The sequence below is a fragment of the Neofelis nebulosa genome, chromosome 10, assembly GCF_028018385.1.
Source record: "Neofelis nebulosa isolate mNeoNeb1 chromosome 10, mNeoNeb1.pri, whole genome shotgun sequence".
NCBI classification, from domain to species: Eukaryota; Metazoa; Chordata; class Mammalia; order Carnivora; family Felidae; genus Neofelis; species Neofelis nebulosa.
Genome location: NC_080791.1, coordinates 18,016,720 through 18,044,690, shown reverse-complemented (window position 1 = coordinate 18,044,690; position 27,971 = coordinate 18,016,720). Strand labels below are relative to the sequence as shown.

The following is a 27,971-nucleotide window of genomic DNA, read 5'->3' as shown; positions in this document are numbered from 1 at the left end:
GAGCAGTGGAGGGAGACAGAAAACCCCAGGCAGGCCCAGTGCTGTCAGCACAGAGCGCGATGATGTGGGGCTCAAACTCGCGAACCATGAGATCATGACCTGAGCGGAAATCAAGAGTTGGATGCTTAACCAGCTGAGAGCCACCCAGGTGCCCCAGTCTCGCGGGTAACTATTTATTTTAAATTTTTTTTTCATGTTTGTTTATTTTTTGAAGGAGAGAGACACGGAGTGTGAGCGGGGAAGGGGCAGAGAGAGAGGGGGAGACACAGAATCCGAAACAGGCTCCAGGCTCTGAGGTGTCAGCACAGAGCCCGACGCGGGGCTCGAACCCACGAACCGTGAGATCGTGACCTGAGCTGAAGTCAGATGCTTAACTGACTGAGCCACCCAGGCACCCCTCCCAGGTAACGGGGTAAAGGAAAAAAAAAAAAAGTGACAGTCCCTGGGCCCCACCCAACACCATCTGAATCACCTGAGCTGAGGCCCAGGAGTCTACGTTTTTAGCAGGTGCCAAGGCTGTTTGCACACGAATGTCTGGGAGTCACTGGGTGAGCACGTGGGATGCAGGGGCGTGGGGGATGGTGAGAAATAAGGCCGGAGAGGTCAGCAGAGGCCAGAGCACAGGGGCTTTTTCCTGTAGGTGATGGGACCCAAGGGGACTGTCAACAGAAGAGTGGCCAAACCAAGTTTGCTGTGGAAGAATCTCAACCTGCCGGTCTGCACGGAGGGTTGTGCCTTCACTTGTTATATTTTTTTTCCATTCATTTAACAGACATTCAAGTGTTTATCATGAGCTAGACACAGGCACAAAGGATGTTCTGGGTACAGAAGATACGAACAAGAGAGACACGTGTCTTGCCCTCAAGGAGCCTGTGGGCTAATGGAAGAGGCAGATTGTAAGCCCGTAAATAAATAGATATAATTTTGGTCATCTATGGGAGGCCGTAGTGGGGGGCGGGGTGCTGCTACTTTAGAAGAGGCAGTCAGAGAAACCCCATGCGCAGCAGTGACGTTTAGAAACTCAAGGGAATTCTCCCAGGACCCGTGGCCCTCTTGCAATCCCTGGGCCGGAGCCAGCCGATCCCTCAGCAAGCTAGAACCTGCGGGCATGAGTCCCATCAAGGCTAGTCCGTGTCAGAGGGAGAAGAATCGCCCTCCTCAGGCAGGGCTGAGCTCAGCGTCCAGGACCTCTAAGGCTCTAGGCAAGGAAACCAGGCAAGAGGGTGTGGATTGGTTTAGCTCACCAATCCTGCTCCTGGAAGAATTCTCCGAATGCAAGTCAGGTCACTTTCACACACTGAAGTCACATTCGTCACCCGTTCGCTCTGAGTACCTCACACACGGCTCCACACCCCGTGGGCACACAGTAGTTATGGACCCCAGGACTAACCCATCGGCCACTCTGCCTGACATGACAGATGGGAGGTGCCAGGGGCTTACTTTCCGGCTGGGCAGAAACATTGCTTTCCTTCAGGAGACTCCCTTCCTTAAGACTTAGCTCCTCCAGGCCCCTGGCCTGTCCTCTCACATCTAGAGCCACTGCCAAGGCCACAGGTCTGATCTCCCGTGCCCAGAGTCTAGCCTGATAAACTGCAGCTTACAGACCGAAGCTACAAAGATTCCTTTGGAGCCTCTCATCCCTGACAGCGTGGAGTCGGATGAGGATTAGGTAGATGTTAGATCCTGCCACATTCCCGTTAGGGGAACACAGACACCTCAGAGAACGTATTGATTCATAAACCGATACGATCTCCGAGCTCTCAAACAGGGCAGCTGTCCATGCACCGTGGGCTCCCAGCAGCACAAGGCACAGGTGGCTAAGGAGGGATGCATCTGGCAGGGGAGGGGTGTGGCGGGACAAAGAGCCAGGCTGCTGTCAGGCAACTGAGGGGCCTCACCAGCTGGAAGATGTCCCCTCTCCCTTGGTTTCCTTGTCAATGTGGCCACAGATCATCTCTCCCCCTCTTCCTCCTCTCCCCCACGCAGGCTGACAGAAGGAGGCTCATCTCAAGGGAGCCCTGACGTCTCAGGTGTCTGCAGACTCACAGAGGCCATAAGAGCATAGAGTGACTAGGGCTTTGGTGTTCAAATCCAGGTTCCGCGAATGCGTGCAAAAGGCTTGGCATCGTCTTGGGCACACAGAAGCGCTCAACGTATGACACTGACCAAAGTCCGACCCTGAGATCTCAGGCAGCTTCTGACCCTCTACCTGAGTTCCACTTGCTGTGGAAACCTGAGTTGGAAAGGCGTTTCCTTCAACTCTGTGTTCTGGGCAGAGGAAGAATGAATGAGTTAATTACCGACACTTAGAGACAGCCCCTCCAGAAGTCAGCCAGGGTGTCTTTTTGCTTTTAATTCCTACCTTCTCATCCCTCAGTTATATCCTTTTTCAAAGGCCCCCTTAAGATAAAAAGATCCAGCAGCTTCCTTGATAACTCAATCTATTTATAATGACTCACGGGAGAGCTTGTGGAAGGACAAGAAAGGGGGCGGTGTGTTCTCTTATCAAAATTTCCCGGGACACTCTTAGACTCTGCTCCCTGAGTGCCCTCTCGGTTAGGAAGTGCCTCTTTATGTCTAAACCTGGCCTCTCCTGCCGCTGTTGAAGGCTGATTTCTAAATGAATATGCAAAACCGCCAGTTTCTATACAATGAACATCTTCTAAGCCAGCGTTTCCCAAAGTGTGTTCCTCAGGACACTAGCTTTTCCAGGATGTTAACAGGAATTGCACCACAGCAAGGTTCCACGTTACGGTAAGAACAGACTGCTTAGGACACCTGCCTTTTCACGATTCGTAACACACGCTAGCATGTTAAAGGCTTAAAGACGTCCTCCAGCAAAGCAGCTCCTTTACGTTTTGTTCAACCCAGAACCTTCCAAACATATTGACCATGGAACGCTTTTCCCCTCCAAAACCTGAGTGTCTCACAGTAGTGCTCTACAAAATGTACTCAGGGAAACGCTACTCTAAACGCATTCAAGCAAACATGGATTATAAACCCCAAATCAAGCGGTGGGAACATTTTGCTGAGAGGGATATTTCCTAAAGTTCCCACATTTGAGGATTGGAGGGGATTAAAAGCCATCTGGTTCCTGCTGCCCACCACAGGCTCTAAGAATGCACACCTGGCTCCCTTGGGTTCCCTATGTTCCCCTAACCACACAGCCTGGCTGGCTGCAACCTTCCTTGAAAGGAGAGGAAGGACTGGAAGCCGTGGGGTGGGGCAGATTCTTACAGGAGCCTTCATTCTCTTCTTGTAAGTGCTTCAGGAAGGGAAATCCTAAGGGTCCCCACTCCCAATGGGAGTGGATTCCATCGTTGTGACACCGCGGGAAAGCAGGGGGAAGAGCAAATGGTAAAGCCGAATGGCAGAGGACGCCAAGACCAAATCTTCCGTTACTCCAAGTCTGAATGAATTTGTGACAGGCTCTGTACTGCACCTAGAGCAGGGCCTGATACCCAGAGGCTCTTTGGTAAATGTTGGCTGAGGACTGTTGATTGAAGATGTTTCTCATTGACTGAGGACCCTGGGGTCCTCAGCGCGCCTAACTCTTACCACTAATCCACAGTCTTGCTCCTAAAGCAGGCGTAAGAACACGAGTAAAATTTGCGCCACCCCCCGCCTGTCCTCTGGACGTCGCGTCACGTTATCGTACTTCAAAAGACACATTCTTGACAGCTTGTTTTCTTACCACTTGGCTTTCGCATCAGGACATTCTTAAATGTGTACGCATGCACGCACGTACGGGTGAGGGCGTGTGTGCGCATTCTTGAGTATGCAATGATTTGCAGGGAACTCGATAGCTACAGCTGAAGATCATGTCGTGAACGAATTCAGGGTTACCCTTGGATGGGGGGTATTTTGAACAGGCGTGGAGCAGGGCTTGAGAACACCATGGAGAGGTCATCATCACGAGTGGCACAACCCGTCTGAGTGTCCCCTCACTTTCTCCAGCCGGTGGGACGTTTCCAGGGTCCTGGTCTACCAACGGGCATCTGCTCACGTGCCAGCTGCAGAGACTTCATGGCTCTCCAGCCGCCAAGCTTGGAGCAAAGGCAGGCTGTGAGCCCGGGGACAAGGTCGGGCGACTAGAGCACAAAGCGCAAGAGGTTTGAATGGTCCAGATTCAGTTCTCTAAGGAGAAATGCAGAAAGCCAAACAGAGGCCCCCGGGTGCAGTCTATTACCTCATCCTACATCACCTGGGCCTGGGCCCGCGTCAAACGGGGAAGTAGCGGAAATGGCATTCTATGATGTTCTATTTGCCCTACAGCCCCTTCTCCCTTGTATTTCTAACCCAGTAGCATATTACTCTTCCCCCAGCTACATAAGCTAGAAATTCCAAATTTTCCTTCATCTTTTAACTCCCCATCCAGTCCATTGCCAACTTTGTCAAATCTGTCTCTTGAACGTCCCTCGAATGTCTCTTAAGTCTGTCCCTCCCTTCCCATTTTTTTAAAGATTTTATTTTTTTAAGTTCTTTTTATTTATTTTTATTTATTTATTTTTTATCTTGAGGGAGACAGTAAGAGAAGGGGAGGGGCAGAGAGACAGGGAGACAGAGAATCCCAAGCAGACTCTGCAGTGTCAGCACAGAGCCCGACACGGGGCTCGAACTCATGAACCGTGAGATCATGACCCGAACCAAAAACAAGAGTTGGACGCTTAACCAACTGAGCCACCCAGGCACCCCAAAAACTGTACCTTTAAATAATCTCTACACCCAATGTAGGGCTCCAACTCACAACCCTGAGATCAAGAGTCACCAGGCGCCCCCACCCCTCCCTTTCCAATCCCACCAGGTCAGGCCTTCATCATTTCCCCTTTCTAACAGCCTGTTAACCAAGGCCACACATCCGATCTCAGGAGACGTGGCCACTCCACTGCACAACCCCCAGGGGCCATTTACATCGATGGCAGTGTGAGGGGTGGCCGCTGGAGTTGTGCCGTGTGGCAGTCCCATCAGGAGACATTAGGGTGCAGCAGAAAGAACACAGGGTTTGAAATAAGACAATCCTGGGTTCTAATCCTGACTGGCCACAAACTAGTTGAGTGATCTCGGGCAGGTCAGTAACGTCTCTGAATTGCTGCCTGGTCACCTGTAAAATGCAGAGAATACCTGCCCTGCAGGGATAATCCATGGCATGTGGCTGGCGCAGAGTAGGCATTCGTAACATGTGAGTTCTCTTCCCTCCAAATGCCGTCCCTCCTCCACGCTGCCCCCTTCTCTTTCCTCTTCCTGCTCCCCACGCTACAGCTGGATCCTGACAAAGGGAAATATCGGGCTTGGGGGTTTCTCCTCTCTCCCTCTCTTCCCCCTCACTCTTCAGGAAGCTTTTCTTAGCTACTCGTCAAATGAGAAAAGTTTTGCTAAATAAGTTGCCATAAGGTGTTAATTGCTTGGTGTGGCTATTTGTGTCAAGACAGAAGGCTTGGCGTTCCAGATCTTCCAACCATAAATAATTACGACAAAGCAATATTCACAATAATAACAACTGCTACAATTAATTGAGCGCCTACTATGTGCCTGGCCGAATTAAGCACTTCACACGCAGGATTTCAATCCATCCTTACAGCAGCCCCATGACATAGAAGCTACCACAGTCATCATGTAGCTGAAGGAACTGAGGCCCAGAGTCGTGATGTGGCTCCTCTGAGGCCATACAGCTGTCAACAAAGGGGTTTGGATTCAAACCCAGGCCCAGCTGACTTCGAAGCCAGGGCTCCGTGTTCTCATACCACCTACTACTCACCACTGTGCGGCCGCGGTGGGGAGAGCCACCAAGGGTCAGGGGTGCTATGAGTTCACTGGGATAAGGCGGTAGAATTGCCAGCAAAATGGAGTTAAAACTGATTTCAGAACACACGACTCGTAAGACCGATGAGATTTGCAGCTACAAAACGGACAATGATAGACTGAGTAAAGGGATTACCACACATCAACTAAATCTCGGCACGAGAAGGATTGTAATCACAAAGGGAAGGGGTCTGGGGCTTGATGGGGGTCCCAGACCGAGCAACTAAACGACGGCCTCGAGAGCACGGGCGAGCCAAGGTTTGTGCCACACCACGTATGCTCAGCATGAAGAGCCCAGAGAAGGAAAGTGAGCGGACCCCAGGGTGCAGCAGGTGGGAAGGAAGTGGAAAGAAAGGCGGTATGATTGAAGATGTGTGTGGCTGAGGTGCATCGAGAAGCGGGCAGTGAACGCAGCTTCGTGAACTTGGCCGTCTTGCGTGAGTTGCTCAGGACCCTTAGCCATCCCTAAGACGCCTCTGCGCTCACCATCGTTTGCGCCACAAACGCTTCCCTGCTGGCTTGTCGGCTCTCTCGCTCATTGCTGCGTCCCTAGTGCCTAGAGAAAGGCAGTGAAAGCCAAAGCTGCCTCATTGGTTTAATTAAACGATTAGGAGAATAATTGTTCTGGACAGAGCAGGCATAAATGTAGAGTTATAACGTTTTAAGGCACATACTATCTATTGGTACTTTGTCCTCGATTTTCCTCACTGAAATCCCATATTCCGAAACCAATCTTTGCTTTTTACATTTTTTAATCTCTTTATTTTTATCTCTTTTAATTAGACAAGTTTTCTCGTTACAAAGTGAGGGGAAAAAAACACTTCACAGTGAGGCTTAAAAGAGATCATGTACAGGAAAAGCACTATACAAACTCAAAGGAAGATACAAACTCCTTGAGTGATTAGCATTAGTAATAGTAACAATAAAATCACTCAAGGAATGCATTTTGCGTGCACTTTCAGGCATCGTTAACAGGCAGCGAGGAGGCAGCATGGGGCGGAGGCTCCCAGATTGTGCCACAAAGGCGAGCCTCTCTGTTCCTGCGTGAAACCCTCAGCTCCTGGTGGTCCGTGGCAGTGGCCCAAGAACCTGAACAGCTCCCTTCCTGCCACGCCCATGGACAACCCCTAAAACGTGCCATTCTGATGCCTGATGGCCTCTGGAATCTCCCTGAATTCTGCCACCCAGACCTAGTTGGGTTCTGTCTTTCTTTGGTTTCTATTCTTTTTTTTTTTTTTAATTTTTTTTTTTAACGTTTTATTTATTTTTGAGACAGGGAGAGACAGAGCATGAACAGGGGAGGGTCAGAGAGAGGGAGACACAGAATCCGAAACAGGCTCCAGGCTCTGAGCTGTCAGCCCAGAGCCCGACGCGGGGCTCGAACTCACGGACCATGAGATCGTGATCCGAACTGAAGTCGGCCGCTTAACCGACTGACCCACCCAGGTGCCCCTGGTTTCTATTCTTAACAGTGGTGTCTTCAAACACACCCTTGCTTTGTGGCTGCTTTTGCCCAATACTCTGCCTTTGATCCCTTCACCTCCATGCCCAGCCCTGGCCTCTCACTGCCTGAGAGGGGAGGCCAGCAGCCTACCTCACCTAAAGCCCAAGTCATTTATTAAACATCTATTTATTACTGAGTTAATAACATTCACTGCTTCTGTCGTCACGGCTCTGCATAGATCACAAGGCACTTCCATAGATCACTTCTGGTCCCCACAAGGCCATTCATATTCCCATTTGCGGGAAGAAGAAACCAAGGTGCCTGGGAGTTAAGTGTCTTACCCAAAAGACAGACACAGGATTAAGACCCGGGTACTGGCATAGAAGATCAGTGCTTATTATCCCATTTCTCCCGACTGTGCACCCAGAACCAGGTCACCAAGAGGCACAGGATAAACTAAATACATGTGCCCTTCCCTGAGGTTGCTCACGATTGACAACCTTTTTTTAAGAACTTTTTTTATGTTTTATTTTTGAGAGAGAGAGAGAGAGAGAGCGCAAATAGAGGAGGGGCAGAGAGAGAGCGAGACACAGAATCCAAAGTCGGCTCCAGGCTCCAAACTGTCAGCACAGAGCCCGACACGGGGCTCCAACTCCCAAACCACGAGATCATGACCTGAGCCGAAATCGGACGCTCAACTGACTGAGCCACCCAGGTGCCCCCATGACCGACGGCCTTTTATGTTCTCACCCCAGGAGTACTGAGAACACCAAAAGATTCCAACTTCCTAGGCTGTTATGATGAAGCTGGACTAATGCAAGATATCCTTAAGACTTCATCATTCCCAGGGGCGCCTGGGTGGCGCAGTCGGTTAAGCGTCCGACTTCAGCCAGGTCACGATCTCGCGGTCCGTGAGTTCGAGCCCCGCGTCAGGCTCTGGGCCGATGGCTCGGAGCCTGGAGCCTGTTTCCGATTCTGTGTCTCCCTCTCTCTCTCTGCCCCTCCCCCCGTTCATGCTCTGTCTCTCTCTGTCCCAAAAATAAATAAAAAACGTTGAAAAAAAAATTAAAAAAAAAAAAAAGACTTTATCATTCCCATACTTGAACTCCTGATCCTTCCTCCCCCATCTGATTCCCGCCCTTGGTTGCCTACTGGTGAACGTGACCATCATCCACCTGCCGTTCAGTTTAGAATTTGTAACTCCTTCTCTGTTTCTTCCATTCTCTCACGTTGCCCATCTCATTCAGTTGTGCACGCATTTATTCCTGGTCACCGAGAACATTTTACATCCTCCACATCTCTTGCATCTTTCGCCTGCCCACCATCCCCACCACCTCTGCCTCAATTCAGATCTTCACCAGCTTGTTCTTGGACTACCAACTAAGCCGTTTACATCTCTCCGAGCTCCTTCTCGGGGCTACTGCTGGAAGGATCTTCCTAAACTATACTTTTGATCACGAGTCCCCCTCAACTTCCCAATGCTCTTGACCGCAAACAGGGCAAGAACAAACATAGGTTTACGCACACGTCTTTTCATGCTGTGAACCCTGTCTACTCCTCTGTTCGTTCTTCACCTTGACCTCCTCCATCCCCCAAGACAGGCGGGACGAGCCCTTGCCTCAACCCGGCCACCACTGTAGATCTACATATATCAGAACTTTATATCACGTGAGTTTGTCCAAAGCTGCCTTCCAAGGACTGGGTGCCCTGGAGACAAATGCGCTCCTATCACCAGCACTTACACTGGTGCATGACATAGAGAAAGAAGCCAACACTTTTGGTTGAACGAACCTAAGAAGAGAGTGCCTGGCCGCTTGTCCCTCACCTTACCCCATGGACAGCATGGACCTTTCAACTTCCCGAGGCTCTTCTTTATGGCTATATCCATTCATTTTTTCCGGGGACCCAAGGCATGGCGGAGGCCAGGTCCCAGACCCCCGTCTCATAAGTGCCCTCTCAGCTTGTCTCAGGAAAGCCCTGATGGCTCCAGCCATGAGGAGTCCAGAGCGGTGGGTACCCGTGCATCCCCTCCCTCCCCACACCCGGTTTCTGTCTGTCTGTTAATCTGCATCAAAGCCTCTGCTCTCTGCAGGCTGGGCAATCGCTTTTGTGGAATAGGGCTTTGAAGAAAGTAGCAGCTGGGAGGCTAATTCATACCTGTCAGTGAATTCCATTTAATGGGAGATTTGGTCCTAAACCTCTCAGCCCCCAGATCTCCTGGATTCTTCTCCCTATATGCCTCCTATTCATTTCTCCCCGTGACCTAAACACGCGTATCTGTTCCTCCCAGGGACCCAGTCCCTTCTCCGCTTCTCTTTCCCAACACGAATCCACAAACAGGACTTCAAATGCAGACCATATTCCGTCTCGTTTATTGATCTGTTCCCTGTACCTTACCCCATGCCTGTGCTTAGCAAATGCTCAATATACACTCGTTAAATGAATTAACGTTCACCTGTAAACACCCGTCAGGGTGGGATCGCCTTTCCAAAGCCTTTGGTCATTTGCTCCCAGGAAGAGGAAGGCAGAGGCTAGGGGGAAAGACCTTCCTATTTCCACCCCAGCAGCCGTGACCGTCTTCGTTTTGCACTTAGAAATCTGTTCTGTGCCTCTGGGACTCAATAAGTGGTTATCAACTGTGAAGCTGAAACCTCTGTGGGTCAAACTGACATGAGAAATAGTGGACACTGTGCTCTCCCCTTAGGCTGGGGATTGCTACTGCTTCTCTGCAGGTCTGCTTTCTTTTTCAGACATCGATTCCTTACTTCTGAGGTCCCCTGCACTCAGGATCCATTGATCAGGCCTCCCATCTCCACATCAGGCGCTAAACCTCCCTCTTCCCAGGTCCCAACTCATTAGCCTCAGGCACGTAGAGACTCGAGGCATCCCTTTCACAAGGGACATAAGGAGATTCTGAGGAAGGTGAGTGATGCAGTCAATCCGTAGCCCTGGCCTCCTACTGACTCTGCCCCTCGGCATCTCTGCAGCAGGACCAAAACGACGGGCTCCCGCAGCGGCTGGGACTCTCGCTGTCTCTGACATGCTCAAGATCAGTCAGGACGAATGTGACTAAGGCAGGACCAGAACCCAGGCCACCGGGCTCTCAGACTGTTTCCCACAGGGGAGGGAACTGTAATACCAGGAGACTTTCAGATCTTGGCCATTTTTACCTCATTCGTTGCACAAAAGATATGAGCATCTCCTATAGATGACACATCCCACTAGGCACTAGATACACAACAAAGCCTGTCGCTGTCTTCAAGGTCTATATATACCTACTCGGTGGCAAGCCGGAGGCGAGTCCCAGACAGTTGGTCAGTACAAGTGCTAGGGGTACGGATCAAGGGGGTCCCTTGTATCAGAATTTCTGTGGATTTTCCTAAGCTGAGGGCTGGTTGCAAGACAAGGCCTGACAGAAGAGCAGGAGCCACCCGGATGGAGAGGTGGGAGGAGGAGCCCGGAGCCCCAGGAGCGAGGGTGTGTGATAAATTCAGGGAACTGTACGTCTCTCAGTCTGGCTGGGGCGGGCTATGGGTGGTGGGGAACAGGGCAGGGTAAAGCCCAGAGAGGGAGGTTCGTAAGAGGCTGCTTTGGACTTTATCCTGAGGGTAATGGGGAGCTACTGAAGGATTGCAAGCAAGAGAGAGCATCTGGAATGGTTTCCAGAAGATCTTAACTCCTGGGCAAGATAAATCCAGTTTTGAAATCCATGGGGGTTATTGCCGGAGGCTTCACCCGGTTGGGCAGATGTCACGTTCACTGCTGGGCTGGGAACGTGAGGTGTCAGAACCGCAAAGACGGGGCTGGGGGGAGCCTCGGATGGTGATTAATTGAGCTGCTGATGCCTCTGACACTGAGTGGAGCCTGATGCTGGTGACAGAGAAGCTGGATTGCTTAATAATAACATTACTTGATACTCCTAATGGTGCTTGTAATACAATAGCACTTATAATGTAATAATAATAATAATAATAATACGATTTGCCATAACATCTTTTATTCTCAGACTCCCTATGCTTTCCAAACATTCAGTAAACCCCAAACATTCTTCTCAGCAGGGCCCAAATTCCTCAGGACCAGGAGCTTCTGTGGTGCGAATGCAGTGCCAAGTGGCCTCAGTTTCCCTCTCCGGCTCTCAATCTTCTCTCTGGGGCTGGTTTACGGACCACCAGCAGGAACTGGGGTGCTCCCTGCCCAGAGCCCTGCAGCGGGCCAGCAAGGAGAACCTGGCTGTATCACATCTCAGGAGATATGTCATTTCCTGTCCCAAGACTCTCCAGTCCCTTCTTCCTGGTTCCACGGCTGTATCTCGTCTATCCTTTCAGCAGGTAATGGCGGGGACAGATGGCAAAAGAAATAAACCAACATACAAGGTTGGCAGCGTGGTAGGGAGGATTGGAAGGTGGCCCCCCAAGAGTCCCCCCCATCCCACAACTCACTCTCTCTCTCGTCAGGACTGGGGCTATGATGGGTTCTACTTCCAAGATTATGTTATGTTATAAGGCACAGATTATCCAGGTGGTTCTGACCTAAGCACTTGAGCGCTTTAAAAACAGTTTTCTCTTGGGGCGCCTGGGTGGCGCAGTCGGTTAAGCATCCGACTTCAGCCAGGTCACGATCTCGCGGTCCGTGAGTTCGAGCCCCGCGTCGGGCTCTGGGCTGATGGCTCGGAGCCTGGAGCCTGCTTCCGATTCTGTGTCTCCCTCTCTCTCTGCCCCTCCCCCGTTCATGCTCTGTCTCTCTGTCTCAAAAATAAATAAAACGTTAAAAAAAAAATTAAAAAAAAAAAACAAAACAGTTTTCTCTGGCTGGTTACAGACGAGGAAGTCACAGAGATTCCAAGTGTGAGAAAGGCTGACATAGAAGGAGGTTCTGTTAGTGAGATGAGATCGGGATGTCACAGAGGACCAGAGAGTGGCCTCTGAATGCTGAGAGCAATCCCCAGCCAAGAGCTGGGAAGAAAACAGAGATTTCAGTCCTGTAACCACAAGGACATGAATCCTGACAACAGAAATGAGCCTGGAAGAGGCCCCCGAACTGCGGATGAGAAAACGGCCAGCCACCATCTCGATTTCAGCCCGAGCAGAGAGCCCAGCCACGCCATGCTGGACATGTGACCTACAGAACTGTGAGCTAATAACCGGGGTTATTTTAAGCTGCTTTGGAGTTATTTGTTGCACAGCAACAGAAAATTAACACAGCACGGAAAAAGCAATAAAGATCAGTGTGATAAGGACAAGGTGTGGGCTGGGAGGTCACGGGCAAATTCTCAGCTCCACAAGCTCAGCACATGTTGACTGAAGGACCCCAGACCGGGCTCTCAAACTTCTCTGGTTCTCACTTTCCTGCTTCGTAGAACTGGAACACCTATCTGGTGGTGATATTCTGAGGACTCAAGATCCTGGACGTAATGCTTAGGACGGTGTCTGCACATGGGTGGTACTCAGAATCAGGAAGCGATCACTATTCCATTGCCAGCTATGGAAGTGGGTAGATTCTTTTTTAAATATTTACTTATTTTGAGAGAGAGAGAGAGAGAGAGAAAGTGCCTGCGCGTGGGGGGGGGGGGCGGGGGGGGGGGGAAAGAGGCAAAGAGAGAATCCCAAGAAGGCTCCCCGCTGTCAGTGCACAGATCGACTCAGGGTTCCATGTCACAACCATGTGACATCATGACCTGAGCCAATATCAACAGTTGGATGCTTAACCGACTGAGCCACCCAGGCTGCCCTGTAAATGGGTAGATTTTTACGATCAGACCCGTGATTGGACATGACCGGGGACTACTGGGTCACCGGACAGAAGGGGAGACCGATTCCTCTCTCACTGAATTAATGGCACTTCTGAATCGTTAACAAATTTGTGACAGAGGGCAAGGCAAGTCTTCCTTTCTCCCAAAGCTCTATTGCACAGAAGGCCTGGGCAGTCACAGGGGTCCATTTCCATTACGTTTCCAGAGATTCTAAACCAGAGGAGTCCCCAGGGTCTACTTCTTATTTCAATTTGATTGATTTCATATGCACAGTCTGGTGCACCCGGTCGGCGACACACACAGGCGTAGATGAGCGTGTGCGCGTGTGTGGGTACGCGTGTTGGAGCAGACAGAGGGAACAACTTTCAATTACTATTAAACGGATGATACACAAATATCTCAACCTTAGTTCTGGGAGCCCCGCGGGACCCACGTTCACTGTCATGCTGTTTGTCAAACATCAGCAAAGGGGTTGTCTGATAATTGGCTCCTCCGATGTGAAGCAGTTTTTTCCGCCTCCGCTAGGGTCTCAAAACCCCCTATCGAATGCTTCTCCGGTTTCCATCGATTTTCCTGGCAATATTCATTCCACTCTTGCATCCCCTGCCCCACGTGGTAAGGATTCAAGTGCATCTGGAAGCTCCTGACTCAGCTTTAAAAACCAGACCCCAGCGCGAAGCCCAGATGCCGGGCTCCTCCCCCAACCCAAGCTCTGGGATAAAGGCCTAACTGGGTCATTTCCAGTTTCAATGATCCCGCATCCCTGCTACCGGTGCCTGGTTCTTCCAGGATAATTGACCACAGTGCCTCATTCCCCCACCGCCCCCTCAGATATACTGATTAATCAGCCCCGGCTGAGACCAACTCTTGCTTTGGGTAGACAGCAGATGAAGAAACACGAGCGGCATATCTCAAATATGGTAGTTTTTGGAGAAGCCTCCTAGGCAGCTCGGGATGACTCTCTCGGTCACCCGGGCTGGCCAAGGGGAAGGTCCTCGCCCAACGTGACTTGGTGAACATAGCCACACATCTGCCAGCCCAGGCAGGCCGTGGCTCGATTCAAACGCCTCCTGGTCCGTAGCCCCCTACCGGGTATGGTCAAGAGTGAGGAGAGAGGAAGTTTCAGAAGCTCCGAGGCAGGGGTGGCCATCTGAAGAGCAGCAGTAACACAGGAGGACTGACTATTAGACACGAGTCCTGCCGCCCCAGGGCTGCTGGAGCTCCAGCTGAAGTTAATCTACACCACCTGGTACCTTGAGTCGGGTCTGGACCCGTGCCTTCTGTCATCTGCCCCCTTGACGGCCACCACAGCCGCCTGCGGCTTTCCTTCCCCAGGGCTCGGGCTTTGAAGGTCCTGCCAATAAAGAAGAGCAGAGGACGGGCCACTCTGCCAGTCCAGGCTGAGCCTGCTTCACGACAAGGAACGGGGCAGAATCGTTCGTCCGTCAGATACTTCCTAGTAGCTGGCTTCATGAGCACATCAGGGCCACCCCACTATAGGACCGGCCCAATCTCCCTACTTTTCCCCAGGCAGCCCTGGCTTCACTTCTCTCCTTAGGTCAGCAGTGCCCATCACCTTGCAGGGGGACAACTGTTGACAGCTATCCACGTGAGCCTCAAGTGTCTCAGGCATTTGTGACAAGCTACGTCCACACTCGAGGTGTTAACTCGGGTCCACTTGGGACTCAACCTCCCCTCTCCGCCCGCCTTACACAGGACAGCAAAGCTGGCTGCCTGTGTGAGGAATGAAGGCTCTGAAAGGTTCTCCCCACCCCAAAATACCTTCCTCACCAACTTCACAATTTTCCACATTATCTGCTTCCTTGGTTAAGGCCTTGGTTAAAAAGCAAATGTTGTCTAAGGCATTAAACTGTGTGTATCCTTCATTTAGATAGAACGTCCTGCCCATCCCCCTTCTCCACCTGGCTAATCCCCAGAGATTCTTTAAAGGCCCCTGGGGTGCAGCCTCCTCCAGGAAGCTTTCCCTGAACCTGTCGGGCTAGGCCAAGGGCGCCTTGTTTGATGGTCCCATAACGCCCTGGGAATATCTTCCTCACTTTATTTAACCTGTTAACTTACAATAATTTACTTGGGTTTATCTCCCCATCTAGTGTGACCTCCTCGACGACAGAACTTTATTCATTGTTGCATCCCTGACACAGTGAGTCCTCCGTCAGTGCTGATCCAGTGAACGTGTGGGCCTGCGGGCTGGGGGACCTCCGGTCCCCACTCCTGGCTCTCACTAGGAGAGCTCAGGTGAGTCGTAACTCCCTCCTCAGTTATGTCCACAACTGTGAAATGACAAGATTTAGCTAGATGCTCTCAAAGGTCCCCAAATTCGATGCTATCCTCATCCATTACCATATTGGCACAAACTGAGTTTTGAGACCGGGGAGGCCCGTCATCCATTGGGGAAGCAGGCTGGGCACAGGGGACAGGATGGCTACTTCCGGGCAAGGGAAAGTAAGAGAGCCACACAGCTCAAGAGTCAGGGGTGCTCGGTCCCACTGTGGGGACCTGGCCTGTGGGGGCCACAGGAGAGATATGCAAGGTGGACAGAGACACTGAAAAGCCGTGTGGAGGAAAATCACCTACTTCACGTGGTAAACATGCTGCCCAGGAGAAGTCACTCAGCCATTATCATATAAATGGAGTCCAATTCATGAAGTCAACAGCATTTCAGAGTCGAGAGATCTCTGAAGACCCTCTAGTTTATTGCCAGGGGAGGAAGGACTTGTTCAAGGGTACACGCATGGTCAGTTGGTGGGACAGCCAAGACAAGATCCTGGGCCTGCCAATGCCAACGCCAATGCTAAAAAGTCCATCAACTCTGCGGGGCAGATGGGACGTCATCTGACCCAAACCTGGCTTTGCCGGCTCTGGTTCCATCTGTCTCCACCCCACTCCCTCGCTCCGGCCGCATTACTGCCACCACACCCTTGCTCAGACTCATGCCTTACCTCTGCCTACGTATCCCTCAGCCACTCTCATTTCTCACCATCCTTTAAAACACGATGAAAGGAAGCCATATCTGTAAACCTTTCTTCACGCTCCCGAAGAAGCACCAAATGCTCCCCTCCTCTGGCCTTCCATACCTCACAATTACAAACAGAGCTCTTCAAGCCCCACCACGCGGCTGCTTGGATTCCCCAGCATACAGTAGGCACTTAATAAATCTCTGCTGAATAAGTATAGTCGATTTTAGCATTTTCCAAAGGTAAGTCGCTAAATCACGGCTGACTAACCACTTTATAATCCTATAACTCGGGCCAAGGGGCTTCCAGCAGTCAGCCACAGTCTCCCCAAGTGCAATTGCAACGAATAATTCTTCAGTCAATACCTCCTAAATCTCCTTCCAATTCTCCCTGCCATTCCTCTTTCTGAATACACCCCCTCCGTACCAGCGACCTAGCTCAGAGCGCAGGCACAGGGGGGTCAGCAGCCAGAGAGCACAATTTTGGAGTTAAGAGCTTCTCCTTAAGATGCTGGCATACCCACGTGTGTGCCCAGGAGACATTCGATACTGCCGGACCCGCTACGTCATAGGGTTGGCCTTGGAGGGGGGTGGTACCATGGAGGTTCAGACAGACACATGGGGAGCTTCCACTCCATTACTCCTTTCCTAGTTACACTAAAAACATATTTATCCACCAAAGTGTACTGTATTATGCAGGGTAGTTCTTCTAGAAGGCTCAATAAAGGTGAAGTATGTAGATTGACTTAATAATTTTGCAATGAACTACACTTTAGAATCAATTGCTCTGGCACTAGAAAGTTGTCTGACTGATGGATTGTTAGCTGCTGGCTAGCTCTGTGTGTGCATGTGTGTGTGTGCAGGAGTGTGTACCTGTATGGTGTGTGCTTTTGGTAAAAGACTAAGATACAGAAGACGTTTGAGCACCGTGGGAACTGTCATTCTAACTAGGTGAGAAGCCAATTGTGAAATGTTTCTGATATTAGCTCTGATAAAACTAAAGGCAATAAATTGGGAAACAGGTTTAAGGATGGACATACCCAACAGAGAAGCGGAAAAGAAGGAAGGGAAGGGAATAATGTTTACTGGCAGCCCACTGAGGAGTTCCACGTCCTTCACAAATATGTTCTGTGAACGGAACACAGGGTGCTGGGAAGGTATCAGGGGAGACCCCCCTGAGGAAGTGACATTTAAGTAAGATCTGAAAAAAGACAGGGAAGGTTGGCTCACCAAAGCAAGGATCGGAAGGGACGGACGGTGAGCACTTCCTCTGGAATCAATGGTTTTCTTCCTCCCTGTCTGCCCTGGCTCCCCTTTCTGTAATCATTTCAGCAATTCCAGTTCCTTAATCTCTCTGATAGACCTTTAGAAGAATAAACATAGGCTTGGTCTGCTTGACAGTAAAAATGAACTCGGAGGAGAAAAACTGGCTGCATATATTCATTCTGCCCAAACAAGACAGAGACAGGGGCTTAGAAGGGTTATTCCTTGCAAGGACTCACTGGGACCTGGCTACTCTTTGGGAAGCCGAGGAGCTGTTGGCTGAACAGAAACTGCTCTCGTGGGCCATGCAGGCCCTCCAAGTTCATGGTCATTCTCCCTCACCTCCAGGAAACATTCTCAGTCTGAGGGTGCTGTGATGTGGAATGCCCCTGGCAGGGTGTAGGATAAAACAAGTTCAGAGCTGGAAAGACCCCGAGAGATCACCTAATACAACTTCATCATTTAAAAAAAAATGTTTTTTAATGTTTACTTATTTATTTATGTTGAGAGACAGACAGACAGAGCGTGAGTGGGGAAGGGGCAGAGAGAGAGGGAGACACAGAATCCAAAGCAGGCTCCAGGCTCCCAGCTGTCAGCACAGAGCCCGACGCGGGGCTCGAACCCACCAACTGTGAGGTCATGACCTGAGCCGAAGTCGGCCGCTCAAGCACGGAGCCACCCAGGTGCCCACAACCTCATCATTTTATAGATGAGGAAGTGAAGCCCGACGGGGGGCACAAATGTGATAGAATGAAGTGGTTAAGAGCTAGAACCACCTGGGATCATGACCTGGCTCTACTACCTTGAGTTTTAGGAGCCTCCACTAGCTCATCCCTAAAATGGGAATAAAGCAGTGCCTTCCGCTTGGATGGTCTTGAGGTTCATGTGAGAGAATAACCGAGAAGCACTAACGACAGAGCCTTGAGTGTGGAAGGTATTCACTAAGTCAACCATCATTACTGCTGTGTCACTCAGCTAGTTCACAGCAGGGCTATAACTAGAAGTCATAGCTGCTTCTCTGGCCTGTCCTCTATCTGACGAGGGCTCCTGCCGCTGCAAACCCTCCCCATGTCTCCCAACATGGCACGGCCAGCACCCAGCCCCTTCTCTCTAGATTCCCCAAGGGAAGAACTCTGCGGTGGCCGTGGCCTCTCTCTACACCCCACAAATGGCAGTCTGCCCTCCGGCACAATGGTGGGACCAGGAGCACCAAGGTGTAGGCCCGGCCTGGGGCACCACAGTGCATCGGTGATCACGGCACCCAGCTAGCCATGCCACCGACACCTGCCAGCCCAGGGCCCAACTATTTCCTGCCTTTCGCTGACATTTCACCACTCGTGACCCTTAACCTTAACTCTCTACGCTTCTCCCCAGAGGCTGCAGCTCCTTCCTTTGGCACCGGGCCCATCTGTAGTCTCTGGCAACAGATTAGGGTGATTTTATCTTTTCTATTAGGCGGTGATTGCAAATCTCCCTGGGTTCATTAGTAGCTGGTAATCCCTCCAGATTTATTAGCTCAAACTGTGCCTCCTCCTTCACCTTCTCTCTTCAGACGACATCTCTGCTGTCTCAGCGGCCAGCTGGGCTTTGCCCAAAGGCCCTTAATTCCTCGCGTCCTCTGTCCGAATTTCCATCAGTCTTGCCGAACAGTGGTTCCTCTGCCAAAGCCCGAGGCCGAGTGGAGGACAGAGACTCCTTCCAGACTCCAGAGGGGAACGAGCTCGGCGAATCCATAACAGTCCTGAGTGTGCCCCCACCTGGAGGTGCCAGACGGGACCGCCATCCTGGACACGCACTCCAGGGGCCGACCCTTTTAGTTCTAAGGGAGCGGACACCCTTATGACTAGGTGCTAGTCAGACTTCCACGTGCACGATCAGTTGTCCCGTAAACAGACTTGCCAGGGCTTCGCACGCTAATCGTTTTTCCAGCACACGTGAAAGATATGTGTGACAATGATTAATAATTTAATAATGTGGCGGTGTGGCTAACGGATCACCAAACCCGTTTCCTCATCTGCTTGGGTGCACAGTACCCTGCTGGCAGGTAGGCAGGTAGGTGCAGGCATGTGACTGGGTGCTAGCCAATGGAATCATGAGGAGAAATACTGTGTGTCGCTCTCACAGCCTCCTGTGTCTGATCCGCCATGTTTTTCTCCCATTCCGGGCCACTAGGAGGACATTTTTAAGAGCCGGAAGAAGCCTAGGCCCTCAAACAACATTATGGAAGGCTGCCCACTTATCAGGAACACCCTCTGGGGGCTTGAGTTGAATGAGAAATATAGTTCGGTTGTGTAAAGCCAGGAGATTTAAGGGTTTATCTGTTATGGCAGTTGGTATGACCTACCAGATGCAAAGTGTTATCAATAGCTGATTTTTAATCTCACCCGAAATTTTTGAGATGGATATTATTATTCCCGCTTTACACATGAAGAAACTGAGGTCCCCAAGAGCTTCAAGGGGCACACAGCCAGGAAGCTCCTGACCTGGGGGTTTTCACCAGTTCTGACTGGGTTTTTAACACACTGGCTACTTTCTCTCCTCACAAAGCTTCTTAATCAGTAGGACTCTCAACTTCAGCCATTCTTCAACAAAGAAGCCTTGCTTCTTTTGATTTGCAAACTCCAGAGACAAATAAGAAACACATCTGACCACTTCACACCCATGAGGATGGTGATTATTAAAAAGTAAGTAAGTAAGTAAATAAATAAATAAATAAATAAATAAATGAATGAATGAATAAATAACAAGTGTTGGTAAGGATGTGGAGGAACTGGAACTCTCACACATTGCTGGTACGGATGAAAAATGGTGCAGCCACTCTGGAAAATATTTGGGGGGCTCCTCAAAAATGAAGCATAGAATTTCCATTTGATCCGGCAATTCCATTCCTCGGCTTATACCCAACACGACTGAATGCAGGGACTCAAACAGATATTTATATACTCACGTTCATAGCAGTATTATCTCCAATAGCCAGAAAATTGAGGAACCCTAGTATCGGCTGATGGATGAATGGATAAACAGAATGGTCTACACATACAATGGAACGTTATTCAGTCTTAAAAAGGAAGGAAATTCTGACACATGAATGAACCTTGAAGACGTTACACCAAGTGAAGTAAGTCATACACAAAAGGACAAATATTGTATAATTCCACTTGGAGAGGTACTTAGAACAGGCACATTCATAGCAACAGAAAGAACAATGGTTGCCAGCGGTCAGGGCAGGGTGGTGGGGGGAAGAAAGGACGGGGAGTTATTGTGCAGTAGGTGTGTGAACTTTCAGTTCAGGAAGCTGAAAACAGTTCTGGAGACAGATAGTGACGACGTCAATGTGAGTGTACTTATTTCTACTAAGTGGTATACTTAAAAGGGGCTAAAATGGTAAATTTTATGTTTTGTGTATTTTCCCAGATAAAAAAAGTAAAAAAAAAAATAAAGCTGTGATGCCTGCCATAACATGGATGAACCTAGAAAACAGTGTGCTGGTGAAATGAGCCAGACACAAAAGGACAAATATTGTATGATTCCACTTGTATGAAATATCGAGGAAAGGCTAAGGCACAGAGACAAAGTTACTACATAATGGGTACAGAGTTCCTGTCTGGGGTGATAAAAAAAAAAAGTTTTAGAAACAGTGATGATGGTTGTATGACATTATGAATGTAATTAATGCCAAGTAATTTTCTTGTTTGCCCTGCTCTGCTCCCTGTTTGGGTCTGGACTCTCACCCTCCCTCTGGTCTACCTGCCAGGACTTGCTTCCTTCTGGTTCCTGTCCTGATCTCTGGCCAAATGAACATCCTGGCTCGTAGTTTTCCATTAAAGTTTTAAAAGTTATGAAGTTACCACTCCTCTGCCCTGGGCTCCCACGTTAGCCAGGTACCTGCAGAGGCCTGTTCCCACCTGTTCATTAGAGATTTGCTTTGTTGGGACTAAATCGCGACCCATCAGAACCAGAACCAGGGCAAGAAGCTGTTTCACCAAACCTCTGACCCCAGTACAAACTATCCCAAATCTCATTCTGAAATAGATGTGTAAATAAAAGCCCTGGACATCTGTTTTGCTGTTTGCTACAACTGTGTGCCTCCAACATCTATAAATTTCCCACCAATGACACCCTCCTCTGGTCAGGAGAGGGTCTGTCCCTATACCCTGGTCTCTCCCATCTCGCTGAAGTGTCTCTCTCATTGCCTGACATCTCACTGTCACTCCTTCACTGAGCCTCGGCCTCTGCTGTACCACCAGACCTGGCTCTTCCCTGGACCTGTCCAGGCCTCCCTGGCTCTGTCTATGGTAGCTGCATGGTCCTCCTGGCCAGCGAGCTCTGGCTCACTTCCTTCCCTGTGTCAGTCACCCCTGGCCCCCAAAGCTCGGGACTGGCACACTCAGTCTCCTGCTGCCCAGACCCCGACAGAGGGAAAAAACGGCTTTCTATAGGGTCAACTAAATTGATGGGTTAGAAGTTTGATTCATGATGGATATTTTTCTCCCAGCTCTTATGATGGGCAATCAACTGATCAAATCTAGAGCAGTCAATCGAATTCATTTATTACAGAAGCCCTAAATCAACCAGCCTTCTTTTTTTAAATTAAAAAAAATTTTAATTTCCATTGATTTTTTCATGGAAATGTAGTTGACATATAATATTACATTAGTTTCAAGTGTATAGCACAGTGATTTGACAATAATATATTTTATGAAATGCTCACCACGAGAAGGGTAGTCACCATCTGTCACCATAAAAAGTTATTATAATATTATTGACTATATTCCCCATGCTGTACTTTTCATCCCTATGATGTAAATTTTTTTTGTAACTGGAAGTTTGTACCTCTTAATCCCCTTCACACATTTCACCCATCCCCCCACCCTCGTCTCCTCTGGCAACCATGAGTTTCTGCTCTATGTGAGTCTCTGTTTTTGTTGTTGATTTGTTTTTTAGATTCCACATATGAATAAAATCGCGTAGTATTTGTTTCTGTCTGACTTATTTCATTTAGCATCATAGCCTCTAGGCCTATCTGTGCTCTCACAAATGGCAAGACCTCATCATTTTTATGGCTGAGTAATATTCCATCACACACACACACACACACACACACACACACACACACACACACACACAATCTTCTTTATCTATTTATCCATCGATGGACACTGGGTTACTTCCATATCTTAGCTGTTGGGAATAATGCTGCAATAAACATAGAGGGTGTGTATATCTTTTTGAACTGGAGTTTTCACTTTTGTTGGGTAAATATGGACAGAAGTGGAATTATTGCACCATACGGTATTTAGATAGGCAACAGACACATGAAAAGATGCTCAATCATCACTGATCACCAGGGAAATGCGAAAGCAGAACCACAGTGAGGTACCAACTCACACCTGTCAGAATGGCTAGAAACAAAAAAAGGTAAGAATAAGTGGTGGTGAGGATATGGAGAAATTGGAACCCTCACGCACTGTTGGCGGGAACGTAACTGGTGTAGCCATCTGGAAAACAGTATGGCAGTTCCTCAAAAAACTAAAAATGGAAGTATCCATCAGCCTTCTTAATGCCTGGAAGGGAATGAAGTATGAGAACCTGATCAATTACTCAGTAATTACCAACACAAACAAACCCTACTCTGGTCAGTTCAGCCATGTATAGTAACTAACCGAGTTCTATTCATCCCTTGGAAATAAATAAGATGGCATTACAGGAGTCACTATTACAGGCCATTAGAGGCTGGGTAGCAGATAAGTATCGCCTGTTCTTTTTAACACATGGGAAGCATAAATAGGACTTCTAAAAATAATACCTTCTCTTTACGAAACTCGTATGGTGAGGCGGTTGCTATGTGGTTATCGTCTCCAGAGGCAGGTATTAGGAGCGTCCACTTCCAGATGAGGTGTCTGAGGCTCAGAGAGGTTAAGTTACCTGCACAGGATCACACAGCCGGTAGCTGGTCAAGCTAGAGTGCTAAATCACATCTGCCTAATGTCAAGGCCCGTGCTTTTCCAGCTCACGGTGGTAGCTTTCAAAAAGCTAATCTGAGCACCCGCTGCATCACTGTGGCAGAATTCAGAGAGCTGGGCCATGATGGTTACCCCCGAGGAATTCAGAGAAGGAATATATAACTATTAAAGTCCAGGCGGCATGTGTATGTGGGGGAAAGGGATGTGAGAAACATGGAGGGAACTCATTCCCTCTGTACGAAGCCCCTCCCTCTCTGTTCCAAGGCTTCAACTGCAACCAGGCAGGAAGAACGGACTTACAAATAGTTTCTTTACTCTTGATAGGGGCCTGTCCTTTCTAGAAAGCCAAAGCACTAACGAGAGGCTTCCAGAATATTCTCCCACTGATTCTTGCAATGGCTCTGCTCCTATTTTCTTGAATGTTATTCAGCCATCATCACTCATACAGATATAATTTTTTTTTTAATTTTTCCTTGCAAACTTACAAACTGTGTGAGTCCTGTTAATTCCAGGTTCAAAGAACTCTCTGACTGAGGCATGTTCCCAGAGCTCATCACGTTCAGTTTCGGGCCCCCCGAAGAAAAGAAAGCTCTTTGAAAGCTGCAAGTATCACAGTGTTATATATAAAACAAATACAATGCCTTAAAAACACACAGTACTTTTCAATTGACAATGCAGTTTTGACTTATCCTCACAACAAACTTGTGAGGTTTTATCATCCTCATTTTTTTTTTTTTACAAAGGAGAAAACAGGCTCAGAGAGTCAGCGTGACTCCCCCCGCCAACGCCACACAGCGTATAAAGCAGAGTGGGGCAGAGACCTGGGTCTCCTGACTTCACAGGCCTGTGCTTTTTCTCCACGAGATAAATCGTCACACTCATTATTATCAGTCCTGAAAAGCAGCAGTGGCAGTACATAGCGTGGGTGATGTGTTCTTAAAAATCTCCAAGCCAAGCAACTCCACCTCGTTCTGGTGACTGTCCTGGGAACTCATATTCCAAATGACTGGCCTCCTTCCATCTGCTAAGTCACAGCTATGACTTGCTACTTAACTTTGTCCTCCTTTGCTGACGTGGCTGCCCAATGTGGGGGGCACCCCTGGCGGGGGTGCATGAGGCAGCCCCTGGCTTGCCTCTTCCCTCTTCTTCCCTCCACTTCCCAGCTCCCCAGATGGAACCCGACTGTACTTCCATCTCCCTTTACTCTGCTGCCAACTTCCCCGGGCTCCCCCAGATGCCTCCTTACTTTAAGCAAATACTTCTGCATTGCTCTGGGAATAGTCTAATCCTTTTCTCCCTTTTTACATGTTAATGCCATGATTTACAGCAGCAGTGCTGGATAGGAAAAAAATAAATAAGCAAACAAAGAAATTCTTCCTGTTCTACATTTTGCCCGGTAGTCACTGGGAGGGGGCATGAGAGGGACTGGGGTGCTGGCCGTGTTCTAATGCTGGATCTGGGTGCTGCTTACACAGGTGCAATCACCTGAAAAACATTCACTAATCTGTGCACCTATGATTCGTGTGGTCTTCCATATGTATGCTAGGACTCCATTAAAAATCCCAACCACAGGGGGCGCCTGGGTGGCTCTGTCAGTTAAGCGTCCAACTTTGGTTTTGGTCAAGATCTTGCGGTTCGAGAGTTCGAGCCCTGCGTCAGGCCCTGCGCTGACAGCTCAGAGCCTGGAGCCTGTTTCGGATTCTGAGTCTCTGTCTCTCTGTCTGTCCCTCCCCCACTGTGCTCTCTCTTTAAATAAAGAATTAAGCATTGAAAAAAAAAAAATTCCAACAACAGAGTAGGCAGTTGGGTGGGGGTGGTGAACTGGGAAACGCTGAATGGCTTTCTGGCAAGCCTGTGTTGAGGGAGTCCCTATACCAGAAAAGAAGCCACACTCGATTCCTCCAAAATGTCTCGACTCTGAGAGCAAAGGCCTCCGCACGCTTCAGGGATAGCAATTCCACAGCAGCCCCGAGAAAGGGCTCTTCATAAGAACCTACATACAGCTGGAAAAGAATACAGATCACAGAGTCCCAGCCTGTCTCTGTGAGCAGGCATCTCCTCAACCGTGCAGGACATTTCAGGAAAGCAGGTCCCTAAATCCAGGAGGGACACTGCATGATCCCCTAGATCGCCCATCACATATGTTGGCTGAGAAGGTTGTAACTTCTCCAGAGCCTTTTTCACTTTAAGATTTAAGAGTCAAACCTGTAGATGTCGTGTTCTGCTCCCCAACCTAGCAGGGATCTTAAAATTCATTGACATCGGCCTTAAATCCTCTCAATAAGTAACTTTCAAGGATGGAGGTAAATAGATAAATGAACAGTAATTAGCTAACATGCCCATCCTGGAGCAGGCAGTAAGTCTGAAGTGACTCACTGTTTCCTGGACTTGCCATGTCCTTTCAAACCTCCAGAGACGTGGATATGCTGTTTCTTAGGCAGAACGCTCTTCCTTTTTTAATCTAGAAAAAACCCTTAACCCCCTTTAAGGCATAGCCTAAAGGCCTCTTCTTCGGTGAAGCATGTCCTGCCTGTCCCACACTGAGCAAGTGGCCCCTGTTCCAGGATCTAGAGTGCTTTGTCTACACATCTACTAGAAGTTACCCCTTTGCACTGCAGTAGGTACTTTGAGTTTTCCCAAGGCAGGCTTGGTTTCTTATTCTCATTTTCCTCCCTAATGCCTGGCCCGGTCCCTGTTACACAAGAGGTGGTCAAAAGCACATCTGCATGAAGGGGCCACCGAGCTAAGTGATCTCGACATCCACGCATTTATGAAATAAAATAAACCTCTTCTCTGAATGATTGTTTATGACAGCTCTGTTTGTAACAGTCAGAAAGTGGAAACAACCAAAATGTCTCTCAGTAGGTGGATGGTTAAGCAAACCGTGGTACATCGACACCGAGAAATACGATTCAGCAATAAAAAAGAACGAACTATTGATTCATGCAACTTGGATGGTCTCAAGGGCATCACACTGAGTGAAAAAGGTCATACACTGCATGATTCCATTTATGTAACACTCTCAAAATTATAAAACTGTAGAAATGGAGAACAGATTAGGGGTTGTGAAGGGTTAGAGGTGGTGGGAGGGAGGGTGGCGGGTGAGACAAAATGGCGGCATGAGGGAGATCTTTGGGTGATGAGATGGGGTCGTTTTGGTTACAGTGGGATTTACATATATCTACACAGGTTTGATAGACTGGATATTTTGATATCCTTGTTTTGATAATCATACCGCAATTATGTCAGATGTAACTAAATGGAGGAAACTCAGTTGAAGGTACATGGTACCTCTCAGTACCTCTCTGTACTATCTTTGCAACTCCTGTGAATCTATAATCATTTCAAAGTAAAGTTATAACATTTTTTTAAAAACCAGTTCTCTGAGGTTCCTTCTACTGAGTGTCCATCCTTCACCACAACCTTGCATATTTCTTAGTATTTTACAGTTTCAAAATGCCTCCGTGTAGATTAAATCATGCAACTCTGACATATCTGTTCTTATCCCCATTTTACAGATAAGGAAACCAAGGCTCCATGCTTGTTGAAGAGCACACAGTGTGTGGCAAAAGCTAGTTCTCCAACCTGAGTCAATAAAATTTCTATAGACCTGTTTTTCTCATCTGCAAAATAAGGGGATTCGGCAAAGGCAGCCTCAGTAGGTGCATCCGGTTCTAACCTCGTACGATGTGTACTTTTGTGGCCCGGCTGTCCTACCTTTGAGCATTAAGGGTCTGACAATCCATGGTTGGACTGCAGGCCAGTAACTGGACCTACAGAGAAGACACATCCACCAGAGGACTCGATGCTAGGTAGCTGGTGGCATTTGGATGGAGGCATTAGACTCCCCCAATTCCCACCCTCCCAAGGCTAAGAGTTGTTGAGATGAGAATCCCAGTAGCTCCTGGACTTCCATGTTTCTAGAATGCCCTGCCTCTCTGGTTGGCTTCTGTTCCTCTGCTTTAATTTCCCCCATTCCCCATCTCCTGGGCTTCATTCCGTCACACCCCGCTGACTCTAATTATTGATACTCTGTGCCAAGGAGGTGAGCTGTGAAAATGTCTTACCAGATTAGTGAAGATGTATGTGTAATAGGCCGACACCATCCCGAGTTCAGCTGCCTGCAAAGGGAAGAGAAGGAGATTAGAGAGAAAACAAAAACCCACTAGAAGTGAATGAGCAGTAAGGGCTCCAAGTGTCCGCCATTTGTCTGACCCCCTTCCCTTCGGTTCTTACATTGCCCTTGACTTGGAGGATGACTTGGTGGAGGGTCTCTCCCCTGCCACCCTGCTCTCCACCCCTGCAGTGACACTCACAGCAGCTGATGTTCTCATGCACAACACATTCCCACGGATATAACCAGATATTATGGAAACCAAAATGACTTTAAGGGAAATGAAGCAAATAATAAAACAGACTAAAATAATTATCTCCCAAACTATTAGCAATAACAATGGCTAATACGTACCCACTCCTTACTATGGGCCAAGCACTAGAAAGCATTTCGCTTGGGTTAAGTCGATGAGGTAGGCACTATGACTCCTCCCCCACCCCCCACGTTGACAGCCAGGGACATCAAAACACCAAAGGGCTATGGAACTGGTACAAGATCATACATCTCATAAGTGGAAAAAGATGAAATTAAAGCCAGGCAGCCTAATTTCAGTCCTTTTAACCAAACTATACTCTCCCCCAGAGGACCGTGATATTGATGGAGGTACTGACAACTCTCAGGGGCCGAGGCAGAGTCGGGAGAGTCTGTGGGTTGTAGGCAATTCC

General features: G+C 48.9%; 1 protein-coding gene across 3 annotated transcripts in view; it reads right to left on the bottom strand.

The window, feature by feature from the left end:
* GRIK4 (glutamate ionotropic receptor kainate type subunit 4) overlaps positions 1-27,971 on the bottom strand; it is a 433,258-nt gene that overhangs the window by 120,115 nt on the left and 285,172 nt on the right. For all 3 annotated transcript variants that reach the window (XM_058687070.1, XM_058687072.1, XM_058687071.1), the window contains one exon: positions 27,260-27,313. In XM_058687070.1, the coding sequence (XP_058543053.1) occupies positions 27,260-27,313 (54 nt within the window). The remainder of the gene's footprint in view (positions 1-27,259; positions 27,314-27,971) is intronic.